A 13,641-nucleotide genomic window follows, 5' to 3' on the forward strand; every position below is an offset into this window, starting at 1 on the left:
TCCCGTTCCCGTGTGAATATGGGGATCAAACATAGCCTATGACACTCGCAAATAAATAAGCTTTCTATTGGTAAAACAATTTTCCAAATCGGTCCAGTAGATCCAGAGATTACCTCCTACAACCACACGAACTTTACCTCTTTATATTATTAGCATAGAAGTCTCTATTTCTCTTGGTCATACCACCACTCTCGAAGGACTGGACCGATTTTGCTAAGGGTAGGAGTAAGATAGAGAAGTTGCAGGGTAGGGTAGGGTACGGGTAGGGAAGCGTAAGGGTAGTGTAGGGGTAGGGTAGGTTTAGGGCCGGGTTTAGGGTAGTGGTAGGGTAGAGGTAGAGGTAGGGTAGTGGTAGGGTAGAGGTACGGGTAGGATAGGGTAGTGGTAGGGTAGGGGTAGGATAGGCGTGAGATAGGGGTACGGGTGGGATAGTGGTAGGAAAGGGATAGGGTACGGGGAGGGTAGGGGTAGGATGGGGGTAGGGGTAGGGTAGGGTAGGGGTAGTAGTAAACTTGACATCGAAATTTACGCGGACGAAGTCGCGGGCGTCCGCTAGTTTTAAAATAAATATGGAAATTCCGCCGTTAGAAAAGGCTCTTTGTTTGTACTTTGGTATGATTTTTCATCAAAATATACTACTTCAGATTTAAAACTGCTTCACTACCTTCATTTAACTTAACTTTTTGAATTATTCAATTCGATTCTTTACATGCGGAGTCTTTAGCAGATAACTTTGGTAGGTAGTCTGTGGCTTCTTGTCTCAACAAGGAGTAAGATCAGTACATACATACATAAAAAACTGCATTAATTTTACCTTTATTTCAACTTTTTACTTCTTAGTTTATATTACTACCTACATATCGTGGGGAGTTTGTGGAGAACGGTTGTATTTTTCTCCCCGAATTTGGGGAATTCGTACAATCTAGTGGTAGCACTGGTAACGCTGAATTTTTCAGTCAAGTCAGAAATCAGTCCATTTGTAACTATCGAGGAGCGGTGAACATCGAGGAGAGGTCGTGGAGGAATTTACCATCTAGCCACCATCGCCGTTCGCCAATTACACCATGGCTGATACCGAGAAAGCGCCGCAGCCGCAGCCCCAACAGCAGCAGCAATCAGATCAACAACCGCCACCCCAACAAACTAAGGCGGCTAAACAAAAGCAGATCATTGGTAAGTAACGCTGCGCCATCTTGATTTAGCGTGCCCCGGTGTTTCAAAAGCACATGGCTCTTAGATGTTATTTAATGTTATTTACACTTTACTACAGCGCGAAAAATGTCATAGCTCACTAATGATGTTGTATTTTTTTTGTGGATTAGCTAAGCGACATTATAGATAGTTTGGGGGTCCCGGTAACCGGGCGTCTAGTCTCATCCGATCGCCGATCAATAAACTAGCGAACTGTTTTTCATACCTATTTATTGCGTCTTTACTTTTCTACACGTGTTAGGTGATTTTAATGCTTTCAGGCGTATATCTTCTGTTTTCAATTCAATACTATCAATATAATAATATCAAGTTCCCGCTCACTAAACGCCAAGTATTTTGTTCGTGTTGCAAAATCATTGGCAAAACTTACCCGCCATTTTGTATACATGCTGACTGAGGACTGCAAATTGTTTCCAACTTGGTTTCAATATTTGTTTACTGATTATGTTTATGATATCATATTATTAATGTTTAAAAACAAAAATAAGTTCTCATGGCAGCTAGACCAATTATTGTCCATTGTTTTTTTACATCTTGGAATAAAGATATAATAGGCCATCATTTAGTTAAGTAACAATAGAACAAATAAGTAATTAGCACAAAGACAAATGACTTGGACAAAACTAAAAATGTACCTGACACTTTATACTCAGGATGAGAGGGGTTAGGCCAATAGTCCACCACGCTGACCCAATGCGGATTGGCAGATTTACACACACATGTAGGTTTCCTCACAATGTGGTTTCCTCAGCATATCGTCTCCAAAGAGTAAAAAAATCTTTTGTAGGTTTGGGTGTACTCTTCTATAATAAGATCCCCAAGACTGTGATGGACCTGCCAATGCATAGCTTTAAGCAATGTGTTAAAAAACATCTACTTAGTCGAGGGTACTACAACATTGATGAGTTCCTTAATGATAAAGATGCTTGGAGGTCGTTGGATCAGCTTCCACCTTCACACAGAAAGTAAAACTATAAAAAATGTAAACAGTAATTGTTATTAATTGTAAATTATAATACTGTATGACTTTTTCAAAAGAGCAACTGTTGAGTTTCTTGCCGGTATCTTCTCAGCAGAACCTGCCTTCCGAACCGGTGGTAGAATCTTTACAAATAGTCAACTGACGTGTCAAAAGTGCTTGTAAACTGAGCCTACTTGAAATAAATGATTTTTGATTTTGATTTTGAATGTTTTTCCTTCACCATTTGAGACTTGTGATGTTTAATTTCTTAAAAAGCACACAACTGAAAAATTGGAGGTACATGCCCCGGATCAAACTAGAATGCACACCCTCTGGAATCGGAGGCAGAGGTCGTATCCACTGGGCTATTACGGCTCTTATGTGTATAAATGGAATGTTAAATTGGACTATTATTCTTGTATTAGTAGTTTCAGTCAATTGTATTGTAGAAAAAGGCTAACCAATAAATTGAGAAGCTTTTGCTAGACTGAAGGGTCAGATAAATAAGGCAGTAATCCTCCAGTCAGCACATTGTGAGGAGGTTCGTCACTAGATCTCTGAATTCTATATTTTGGTTACTTAGGTGCTCAAATGCAATGCTAATATTAGTTATTTACCATTTCCTTCTTCCTTCTATCTTTTGTTCCATATCTTTGAATGTTAAACAGAATGTAAAAAATAAATCTATTTTCTTTTTCAGCTGAAAAAGTTTCGGGCACCGTTAAATGGTTTAACGTCAAGAGTGGATATGGTTTCATCAACAGGTAACAGTATTTCAAGATTCTTTATTATTTATTTCTGTATTTTAAGATTCTTTACAAGCAAAACAATAAATTAGTTGACTCATATCAAATTTAATATAAACTATTAATTTTGTATAGTACATGAAATAAGGTCGGAAATATATCCATATCAATTAATAAAAGTTGACGATTTCTTATAAAACTTAATTAAAAAACTCATGTATCTTTAAAATTTTTTATAATATCAAAAACACTGTTGTCCATTTTGTGACGTCACAATGTTATTTGATGTACGAAATATCATACTAATTTATTAAGTAATATTTTTGTAAAACTCTGTTTGGTAAGGGATTAGTTAATGTGATGTCATGAAACAGTTGAAATGTAGACCATCATAGCTTACAGCGTTTTGGCTCGTATTGTTTAGTAAATATTTAAAAATTAATAGTTTCACGTAACCACATCTGAAAGAATTATGAAAAACTTTTTTCATTCTAGTAGAACAATTTTGATCAATGTAAGACCATGTAAAAAAAATTGGTTAGTCTGTAAAGTCAGTTTACTGACGATAGTTGAACGTTGACAACATTATAATAATATACTGATGGAATGGTTGCATTTTAGAAAAGCATATGTTCGTTTTTCTAAAATAATGTTTAATAATCTTCATAGACCAGAATTATACTTTATTTCTTGTAAAAAAAGTTGGCAACCCTAGAGCGAGGGAACAATGCATGACGTCATCTTTTTTCGAGTGTGCAGCCGTCTAGCCTTCTTCTTCAGGATTTCGCGACTCTGCAGGTCTTCTCGACGTCCCTGAATCACGTTGACCATTACCGATCTATTGTGATCGCCACTGACTAGATTTCCCCTCCAATACTGATTGCAGGTACAGCAGCAGTTATCAACTAGCCCTTTGGCTAATGTGTTGTTGATTGTTATACAGGAATGACACTAAGGAGGATGTGTTTGTACATCAAACTGCGATCACCCGGAACAACCCGCGCAAGGCTGTGCGTTCGGTCGGCGACGGCGAGGCTGTGGAGTTTGCCGTTGTGGCCGGCGAGAAAGGCTATGAAGCTGCCGGAGTCACCGGCCCCGACGGAGAGCCAGTCAAAGGCTCGCCCTACGCAGCCGACAAGCGCCGCGGTTTTCCGCGCCAGTTAGTAAAAACTTATAGAAGAAACACTAGAAATAAAAACAAATACCTCAATGAAGAATGTTTATATGTTGAAATAACAGATAAACAGTCGAGAGATAAATATTTTCAAAATCTTTTACTTTTCACAAACAGTTGTTTGTTGGGCTTATATCAAGCATTTTTTTCTGAGCAATTTAAACATCTATTAGAATCCTTCAAGAATCAATAGAAAACGTTTCATATTATTCTATTTTGAAAGAATAATATACTTACAAATAAACAAATGTTTGTTAATATTTTTAATGTAAATATTTTTATTTCTTTGTTTATTTAGTTTCTTAAATACATATTTTCTTATATTTTGTTTGTTATGCTTTTCGAAATTAACAATTTTCAAATTTTATGAAACCTGGTTCCAGTTTTACTGATTGATAAAAATATTTATTGCATAATTTCTGATATTGGAACCATGGGTTCATAAAACACTACTAACATCCCATTATCATCATGCCTCTTGCTGCTTGCTCTGCTGCTATTGCTTACTAAATAATTTTCCAAGATTCTATAAGCTTTTCATCCTAGACATAGCCCAGTTGCTTGATTCAAATTTGGTAATAGTAGTTTTTATTTGGCCTTTTTGGTGCGTTTGAGAATACATTACAGAACATAAAAATGGGTCCTCCTGGGTCCAAATCTGTTTATTCAATACTGACCTGTTAGTTTAGATGGTAGGTTACTTAACCTTTAAGTATGGACATAATTTTTTCACTACACTAGGATGTGAAGTCTCACAGGCTCCTAATATGCAGACACTTTTTTTTTGTTGAGGAAATTGATATAAGATCGCTTTAAAACTAATTGAATATTAAAGTTAGGATTTAGCAATAAAATAAGGTGCTAATAAAATCAACTTTTACTTGTTGGTGAAATCAAAAATGTTGGTACTTTTAAGTCTAAATCTACATTTTTAGATATTGAAAACAGTCAAACTTATTTTTTTAACAAAATGATTCTTATTTTCTCAAAATATAATATATAAGAATCCAAAAACGTGAAATTTCTGGTAACAAATGTTGAAAATTTTGACAACAGTCTAATTACAAGAATTAGCTTACAGGCTCCGGACAGTATTTTGATAGTTTTTTATTACGGATATTCATCAGAAGACACAACCTCCTCCTTTTTTAGTAGTTTTACAACTAAAACAAAACTGAGCCGCTTAATTGCAGGGAGAGGGAAAATTAGGTGAAATTAGGTACATCGACTAGCCTGTGTGACTCCACATCCACAGTTAAAGGTTAAGTAAGTAGGCGAGGTCCTAGATATGAAGTATGAACCCTGCATTGGTATTAATTTAACATTGAGATTGCAGTCATAGGCGATAATCTTATACAGATAAAAAAGCCAGTATGTAGAGTTTAGTCAAAGAAAGAAATCACCCGGCAAATTAAAAAAAATATCTACTAATCTTTATTCAAAAAAGGTATTTGTATGAAAACATTACCACATGTTAAAAAAATTAAATTGCAATTATCAAGAGTTATTTAAACATTTGCACTATTGTTTTGTGATCGCACTCCATTTTGTTTTAAATTTGCTGGTTGATTTCAGTCTCTACTTTTATTAGTCAAACACTAAAGTCCTGTATTTAAACCAAACAATCTCAAACTGCATGTGCAGTAATTTAACATAGAGGTTGCAGTCATAAGCTCAGACCAATTATAGAAGGACCTGTATCGCACTCATAGTCACAAACAAAATTGTCTGTCATTTTCTGAGGAAAACGAGCTTAGATTTGGTATATAGCTTATACTAAACTAGAAGTTTTTATCCATTTTTTACACCATTCAACTACACAAAAAGGTATTTTAACGGAGCTCTTTAACCGTCGAACGCGATTACAACTATTTAACATCGATTCTATAGAGACAGCTTTTATAATTTTATAAATTAGATCATTGATCATATACTTTGACAGAAAAGTAACATCTAGCGAGGCAGGTCCTGTACAATAGTTGGTCTGAGGTCATAAGGTATTATCTTGCACTTAAAAAATGCAAAAGCCAGTAGGTAGCCTTTATTTAAACCAGTCTTACACTTCATTTGCATTAATTTAACATGGATTGAGGTTGCAGTCATCATCAATGTCTGATAATTGCTGTTAATTAAAAATGAACCCATCAACCTGCATTGGGGCAGCATGGTGGATCCTAGCTCCATATCTGTCCTTCTGGACAGAATGGAGCTAGGATCCACCAATGGAGAATGGAGGATTCGCCGATTCGGCGCGGCGAACGGACGTGTTTCGCGCGAGCTATGCATTCGTTAATTAATTGATTTTTGTGTGAGGAATTTTCCGGGTTTTCACAGCTTTACCTTGCTAATATTGTGCATAGTGATAAGACGTTTTGACTATATTTATTATTTAAGTTTAGTGAAATTTTGGTGCAGTTTTAGTGATCTATGGAACGACACTTGTCAACTACGTGGGGTTGCAAATCCCAGCTAAACCTCAGATTACATTTCTTAGTTTAGAGTTCGACGACCGCGCGCCTCTCGCATGCGTGCTCATGTTTACTTGTTTTTCTGGGTCAACACGTGCCGCGCCATCCTAGCGCGACGCGTAGTATCGTTGACAGTTTATTTTGACAACTGACAACTGCCACTGTCAGCTGTCAATTGACGCGTAGTGACGTTGTCACAGTCAAAACGTCATAAAAAGTAAAAGAAGAGGTTGAACTCAGATCAATGTGCTATAAAAATCGCATAAACACCCATGAAAATAAACTTGCTACTGCCCTCGGTCATCCAATAGATGTTAGAAGGCTAAAGCGCGCCTACATATGGGATCTCCTGTAAAATAAAAAAATCAAAATAATAAGAATGTACAAATGTACAAATGAAATACAAAAAATTAACAAATAAAATAAATTAGCATGGCCTTCAATGGAAGGTCAGCTACACATGCCATGTAATACCCACAAGCAATTTGCTTAAAGCTGTTGCAGCTGATTGCACAATAGTAATGAATTAAAAAAAAAAAAAGGGGTTAGGCCAATAGTCCACCACGCTGGCTCAATGCGGATTGGCAGACTTCACACACACACAGTGAATTAAGAAAATTCTCTGGTATGCCGGATTCCTCACGATGTTTTCCTTCACCATCTGGTGAATATTGGACTATATTTAAAGGCTTTTAGGTACAATTTTCTTTACCAATAATTCTAAAAATGTCAAAATAAAATTGGCCAGTTTTTAAGTGAAATTCTCAACATGATTGTGTGTCCTTTTATTATAAGAGGTCAATGCTATTAGCTTTATAGTTTCAAAATGATGTTGGAAAGACATTTTCATCAACAGATACTACCCCCGTCAAGGAGGTGGTCGCGGCAGCGAGGGGGCTCCACGCAGAGGTGGCATGGGACGGCGCGGGCCCCCACCCAACCAAGGGGGCGCGCAGGGGGACGAGGGGCAAGATGGCGCCGGGGCCCCACCTCAGCGGTAATTCATTACTTGTTTCTACATATCTGATGTACAGAAGAAACAACATGGTGTGGTGGTATGGTGGTATGTATAGGAAGAGGTAATATATAGACAAACAAAAAATGTCAAGGAAACCTTTCCGAGAGCATGCAACCACTCACGATTTTCTACTTCCCTCCAGCTACACCTTTTTTTTTACAAGTTAGCCCTTGACTACAATCTCACCTGATGGTAAGTGATGATGTAATCAAAGATTGTAGCGGGCTAACTTCTTAGGAGTAGGAAGACCATCCACACCCGTTTTAGTTTCTACATCTTACCAGGCTGACGTCATAGAGGCGTAAGAGGCCTTTACTCTCTGATCCCTTTGGTGAAAGAATTTTTTAAATAATAATAATAATAATAAAGTTAGTCCGCTTCCGATTGCATCATCACTTACCATCAGGTGAGATTGTAGTCAAGGGCTAATTTGTAAAAAAAAAAAACAATAAATAAACAAAAAACCTGAAACCCATGTATCTGCTCAGTCTTTTTGACTGATTGCACGATATTTCATGGAACAAAAAAAATAAAGGATCAGTAGTTTGGTACATAACAATGTCTATTTATTTTATTCATCATCATTATCAACCCATATTCGGCTCACTACTGAGCTCGAGACTCTCAGAATGAGAGAGGTTAGGCCAATAGACCACCACGCTGGCCCAATGCGGATTGGCAGACTTCACACACGCAGAGAATTGAGAAAATTCAAAGTATGCAGGTTCCCTCACGATGTTTTCCTTCACCGTTTGAGACATGTGATATTTAATTTCTTAAATTGCATACAACTGAAAAGTTGGAGGTACATGGCCCAGACTGGATTGAAGCTGCATCCTGCGGAATCGGAGGCAGAGTTCCTATCCACTGGGCTACCACGGCTTGTTGTTGATGATTTAATTATTTTTTTGCTTTATAATATGACTAGCGGACCCGGTCAAGCTTCGTTTTGACATAAGTGCACTTATTCTCTATCCCTACTCTACCCTTCTATACCCTTCTATACCTCTACCCCTACCCTACGCCTACCGTACCCCTACCCTACCCTACCCTACCCCTACCCTTCCCCTACCCTTACCCTACCCCTACCGCTCGACTCTTAAACGTTTGTATGGGAAATAGAAAAGGGCAGTTTTTAGGGTTTTCCCGGAAATTATTTGATTTTTTCTCATCTTTTAAACCTTCCCTATACCTCCACGAACATTTCAAGACCAAGATAAGATAAATCCGTTAAGCCGTTCTCGAGTTTTAGCGAGACTAACGAACAGCAATTCATTTTTATATATGATGATGATAATTTTTTTGCTTTATAATATGAGTGGTATGTGGTTGCAGCTATTTCCGTCGTAACTTCCGCGGCGGGAGGCGCGGCGGCGGGCCCCGGCCGATGTACCGCGGCGGGTACCGCTACGTGCGCCCGCGCAGCAACCAGCCGGGCCAGCCGCCGCGGCAGAACGGCCAGGAGGGCGAGGCGCAGGCCTCCGCCTCCGCGCCGGCGCCGGCCAAGCCCAAGGCGCACAAGCCCGCGGCGCCGTGCAACGTCATCGAGGTCACCACCAACGAGAGCCAGGCGTGAGTCGACGCCGGCGCCGCACACCATCACTTCTATCTATTCAACTGACTCGTGTGTTTCGTTGCGTCATGGCGAACGATCAGATCATTGTATACCGTTTTATGTACAAGCATGTCGATGGGGACGGTGGGGCTGCATATTATAATTGTCATTGATGTGATATTTCTTATTGTTTTATACTTGTTTGTATTGTACCAATGTAGCTGCTGGGTGGCGAGCGATAGTGTCTGAGGAAGTTATCAATTCGTCGGAATCTATTTTTTTTTTTTTTTACTGTTTTAATTTTATGTATTGTGGGTGGGCGCGCGCGTTTGCCTCAATGAAATTGTGTGTTTTGATATTTATTAAAAGTTTTTATTAATGAAGTAATTCGTTATTAATATAATGAAAATGATATATACTTATGTGTCCTCTGATTGAGTTATTGTGCAATTTTAAATTATAAAATTTTCATTATTTATTACGTGTCGTCGTGAAATAATATGCAGGTCCCAAAGCCCCAAATCAAATCAATCAAAAAAAAAATCTGATATTTTTAGGCATGCTGTTTTATTTTTTTTAAACAAATATTTACAATTTTAATCAAATTAACCGTATTGTTTAATAAATTGAAATGTGCAGGACCAAGACAATTTATGAATTTTGTTTTATCTTGGTCTTGTTGAAAGCTAAATTTTATCATGTTCAGGAAACTTTTATTATAATTATAGTTTTTAATATTTCAAAAATATGAAATAAATTTCTTTTTATGTACTTGTTGTTTTATTTCTACATCTATCTTACGAGTATATAGATTTATTGAATTTGAAAGTTTGTCAGATCTTATGATTTAAAATTACATATTCTACGGTCAGCCCATGCTCCTGCTATAGGTAAGTATGGTTGGTAGCCTACTCTAAAAGTTAGGGGTACCGCACTCGAGTCACCGGCTACAACCACAAAACGCCGCTAACGGCATATTTCCTGTAGTTTTCATACATTTTATATGGACTCGCAGCACACTGTTGACGCCGGTGGTCGCCACACGCTACAATCATGGCTGCTCGTTTCTTGTGGCCTGCACCGGCCACAAAACGCCGCCACACGCCAGTCGCGCGATTATGATACTGCATGGATGGGTTAAAAAAGTAGCTACCACCGACTACAAGTGTCGACCACCGGCCACAAGATTTAAGAGTCGGTACACTACCTAACCTAACCTATAAGTCATAAGTCTGCCAATCTGCTTTGGACCAGCAGTGAGCCGAATATAGGTTGATAATGATTATGATGACAGAGTACCCTATTATGTCAGCCACTAACGATCTAGTAATCTCACATGCCTGCAGCGGTAACGGCTTGACAGCCGATAAAACTGATCGTGTGTTTGTGCATCACATCATGCCGATCGCGACTAACACATAATTAGTTTTATAAGACGTCAAGACTTTATGCCTAGTGCAGTCTACTTTAGTATTTTATAGTCGAGTATGAACTATTTTTGGGCGGTAAATTCAAAAATAAAAGTAGTCCGAACTAGGCGTTAGCGCTGCAGGCTTGTGGGCTTATCGGATGGTGAGTGGCTAGCTTTATAAGTAGAACTATAATGAACAATTTAATAATCGATAACGGAAATTTACCTAAGGGTTTTATTTTGTAACTTTGGAACCCTCCCATTCTATTACGTTACGTTCAAATCGTCAGATTTTCGAAATGCACACTTTTTGCTATCACTCACTTTATCTTTATATGACATGTTGGTTGAGTAGGTATTTCTGAAGTTAGTTTTTTTTTGTTGGTCTAAACGTACCCACCAATATTCAGGGCTCATACTTGGTGGAGGTACTGAACAACGTGCAAGGTATACCTACTCCCTTAAGTTCATCTGCCGCGCTCGAGTAACTGCAAAAATCCCTTATAGGCTTTTTGTTGACCAGGAATCACGCTGAAACTACTGAATGAATTGAAGTGAAACTTACCACGAGACCTTAATACGAAGAAGATTATAGGATACTTTTTGTCGCTAAAATAAAATCAGAAGGGGTGAAATAGGGGTTCAAAGTTTGTATGGAAACTCCATCATTTTTAACCGACTTCAAAAAGGAGGAGGTTCTCAATTAACATTTGTAAAAATGAGAAGGTGTACTAATAGAAAAATACTGAAAATAATGTAATTCAAGGTTTTTTCCAAAATTCTACCCCTAAAGGGTTAAAAAGAGGTTAAAGTTTTTTAATGTAAATGTTTACGTTTTGAGTTATTTTTTTGTAAAATTATTGGTGGACTAATTATCATAAAAAACATGCGAAAGTAATAATACAAGGTGAGTTTACATCGAGTTACACATAGACAAAGTCGCGGGCGTCCGCTAATCTATACTTATAATAAATCTGTAGAGAGGTTAATGCTGTACATGAAATATATTTCCAAAATAACTATTTTTTGGGTGATTAGTGATCGATACTGATGCCAAAAATGCAATCAGTAAAATTTTTGTCTGTCTGTATATACGTTATAGAAACAAAAACTACTAGACTGAATAAAACGAAACTTGGTACAATTATTCTTCATACTCCTGGGCAGGTTAAAGTATACTTTTCATCACGCTACGATCAATAGGAGCAGAGCAGTGAAGGGAAATGTTGGGAAAACGGGAGAAGTTACTCCATTTTTACAGCGATACTACTGTAAGGCCTAGTTCGGACTACTTTAGTATTTTAGTCGAGTAGGAACGACTCGACTGGATTAAAAACTCTTCGTAAGGGCTGGATTTAAGAGGTGTAAAGACAGACGAAGTTGCGGGCGTGCGCTCGTACAATAACTAGCAGACGCCGCGCGGTTTCACCCGCGTGGTTCCCGTTCCCTCAGGAATACGGGTATAAAATATAGCCTATAGCCTTCCTCGATAAACGGGCTATCTAACACTGAAAGAATTTTTCAAATCAGACCAATAGTTCATGAGATTAGCGCGCGTTCAATCAAACAAACAAACTCTTCAGCTTTATAATATTAGTATAGATAGTCGATATAAATCTTATTTGTACCATGATTTCAGTCAACAAGTAGATAAATCCTAGAATCAAGATAAGGTAAAAAAATAAATTCACGCAAACCTATAAAGTATAAAGTAATCTTTTCCAGTGCCCCACTGTTAACTTGAAGGCAGCGCCGCTTGAACGAAAGTAATACAAACATTCGTAGTGTAAGAACTGCTAAAATCCTCATTGGTTTCGTAGCGATAAGTCGTGTTGAAGTCTCGCGGTTTATAGTGGAAATTGGATAAGTGATTCATTTAAAGTTTTATATGCCTACCTACACTGACGGCTGTTGAACATTGTTGAGTTGTTGATCGTCGGACGTATTCAAACTTACTTCTTTGCTTCAATACATATAATCGTGAGTGTTTACTTATTTCATTTATTTTTATCATTTGTCTTCTATCGCTTGCGAATATGGTAATTGCGAATATGTTTTAGCGTTTTCTGTTCTGCGATTTTTAACCACAATTTTGATTCCTTGTTAAATTTATTATATATAGGTATACATTATATTAGTATGTATAATTGTGATGTATTAGACTTAAGTAAGTAGGTGACATCCCACCTTAGTTTAATTCTATTATAACTAGACACAGCAGTTTTGAAAATTATCTATACCAGTAGACATTTTGATCTTAAATTACCTACTACCTATCATATTTTTCTGCTGACATAGTACTTTTTGGCAATAAGTAGGTAAATGATTAAATAAATACCTAAATATAAAAAAATGTTGCATATTATGTTAAAACTACATTAGTTGTACTTTTTACTACCTCTTGTTATCTTATTAGGTTAAATAGTTACTGTAAGTATTAATTCAGACGTTATTAAGTAGGTTCGTACCTACCTAGGGTTTCGTATTTTGTTTGTTTGTTCCGATATAACCCAAAAACTCGATTGATTGTAAAAAACTTTCAACATTAGAAAGCTAGACGCTCACCGAATAATCAATGGCGTGCACAGGATTTTTAACTACGGTATGCACTATAGGTACAAAATGGAAAATTCCTTGCGCAATACAGGTTCGTAATGAGTTTTCAGGGTAGGCAAAGCATTTTTGCCTGTATGGTGAGCACGACGCTGCGAATGATAGTCTATAGGTATTAACCCTATATACTTACAGGAACGAGAATCGCGGGGCGTCTAATAGTTTTCTAAAGTTATTATTTATGTCAAATTCTTAGTATGCATTGGCGTATCTAGGATTATTTCCTAGGGGGGGCCAGGCCCCCGAAATCAAGTCTATTGTTAGTATCTTAATAGAATTCCATATCAGTAGCCCAGATTACCAGGGTGGGCACGGCCCACCGGCCCCTTCGCTATATACGTCTATGTTACTATGTATGTCAAATATTTTACTAAAATACATAATATTGTATTGTATTGTATTGTATGGTAGAGTACAAAACTTTCGATATTTTGAAAGTAAAACCAGTTGTTAATGGGTAAAAGTACCTACGAATTATTTATT

At 37.4% G+C, this 13,641-nt stretch overlaps 2 protein-coding genes across 2 annotated transcripts in view; both read left to right on the forward strand.

Moving 5' to 3' along the window:
• The first annotated feature begins 957 nt into the window (after positions 1-957).
• On the forward strand, positions 958-9,905 carry LOC112047844 (Y-box factor homolog). The gene is made up of 5 exons (XM_024085106.2): positions 958-1,173; positions 2,874-2,937; positions 3,863-4,078; positions 7,418-7,558; positions 8,915-9,905. The coding sequence occupies exons 1-5, from the start codon at positions 1,065-1,067 to the stop codon at positions 9,153-9,155; spliced, it is 771 nt and encodes a 256-aa protein (XP_023940874.1). The 5' UTR covers positions 958-1,064; the 3' UTR covers positions 9,156-9,905.
• Positions 9,906-12,290: 2,385 nt separating this feature from the next.
• Positions 12,291-13,641, forward strand: part of LOC112047842 (facilitated trehalose transporter Tret1) — a 40,220-nt gene continuing 38,869 nt past the window's right edge. Inside the window, exon 1 of the mRNA XM_024085104.2 lies at positions 12,291-12,525. The gene's annotated coding sequence lies outside the window, so the exon portion shown is untranslated. The remainder of the gene's footprint in view (positions 12,526-13,641) is intronic.

This window comes from Bicyclus anynana, chromosome Z (assembly GCF_947172395.1).
Source record: "Bicyclus anynana chromosome Z, ilBicAnyn1.1, whole genome shotgun sequence".
NCBI classification, from domain to species: Eukaryota; Metazoa; Arthropoda; class Insecta; order Lepidoptera; family Nymphalidae; genus Bicyclus; species Bicyclus anynana.

Coding starts and splice junctions, on each gene's coding strand:
- LOC112047844 (XM_024085106.2), top strand. CDS start 1,065: ATGGCTGATACCGAGAAAGCGCCGCAGCCGCAGCCCCAACAGCAGCAG. Junction 2,938..3,862: donor GGATATGGTTTCATCAACAG/GTAACAGTATTT, acceptor ATTGTTATACAG/GAATGACACTAAGGAGGATG. Junction 4,079..7,417: donor CGCCGCGGTTTTCCGCGCCA/GTTAGTAAAAAC, acceptor TTTCATCAACAG/ATACTACCCCCGTCAAGGAG.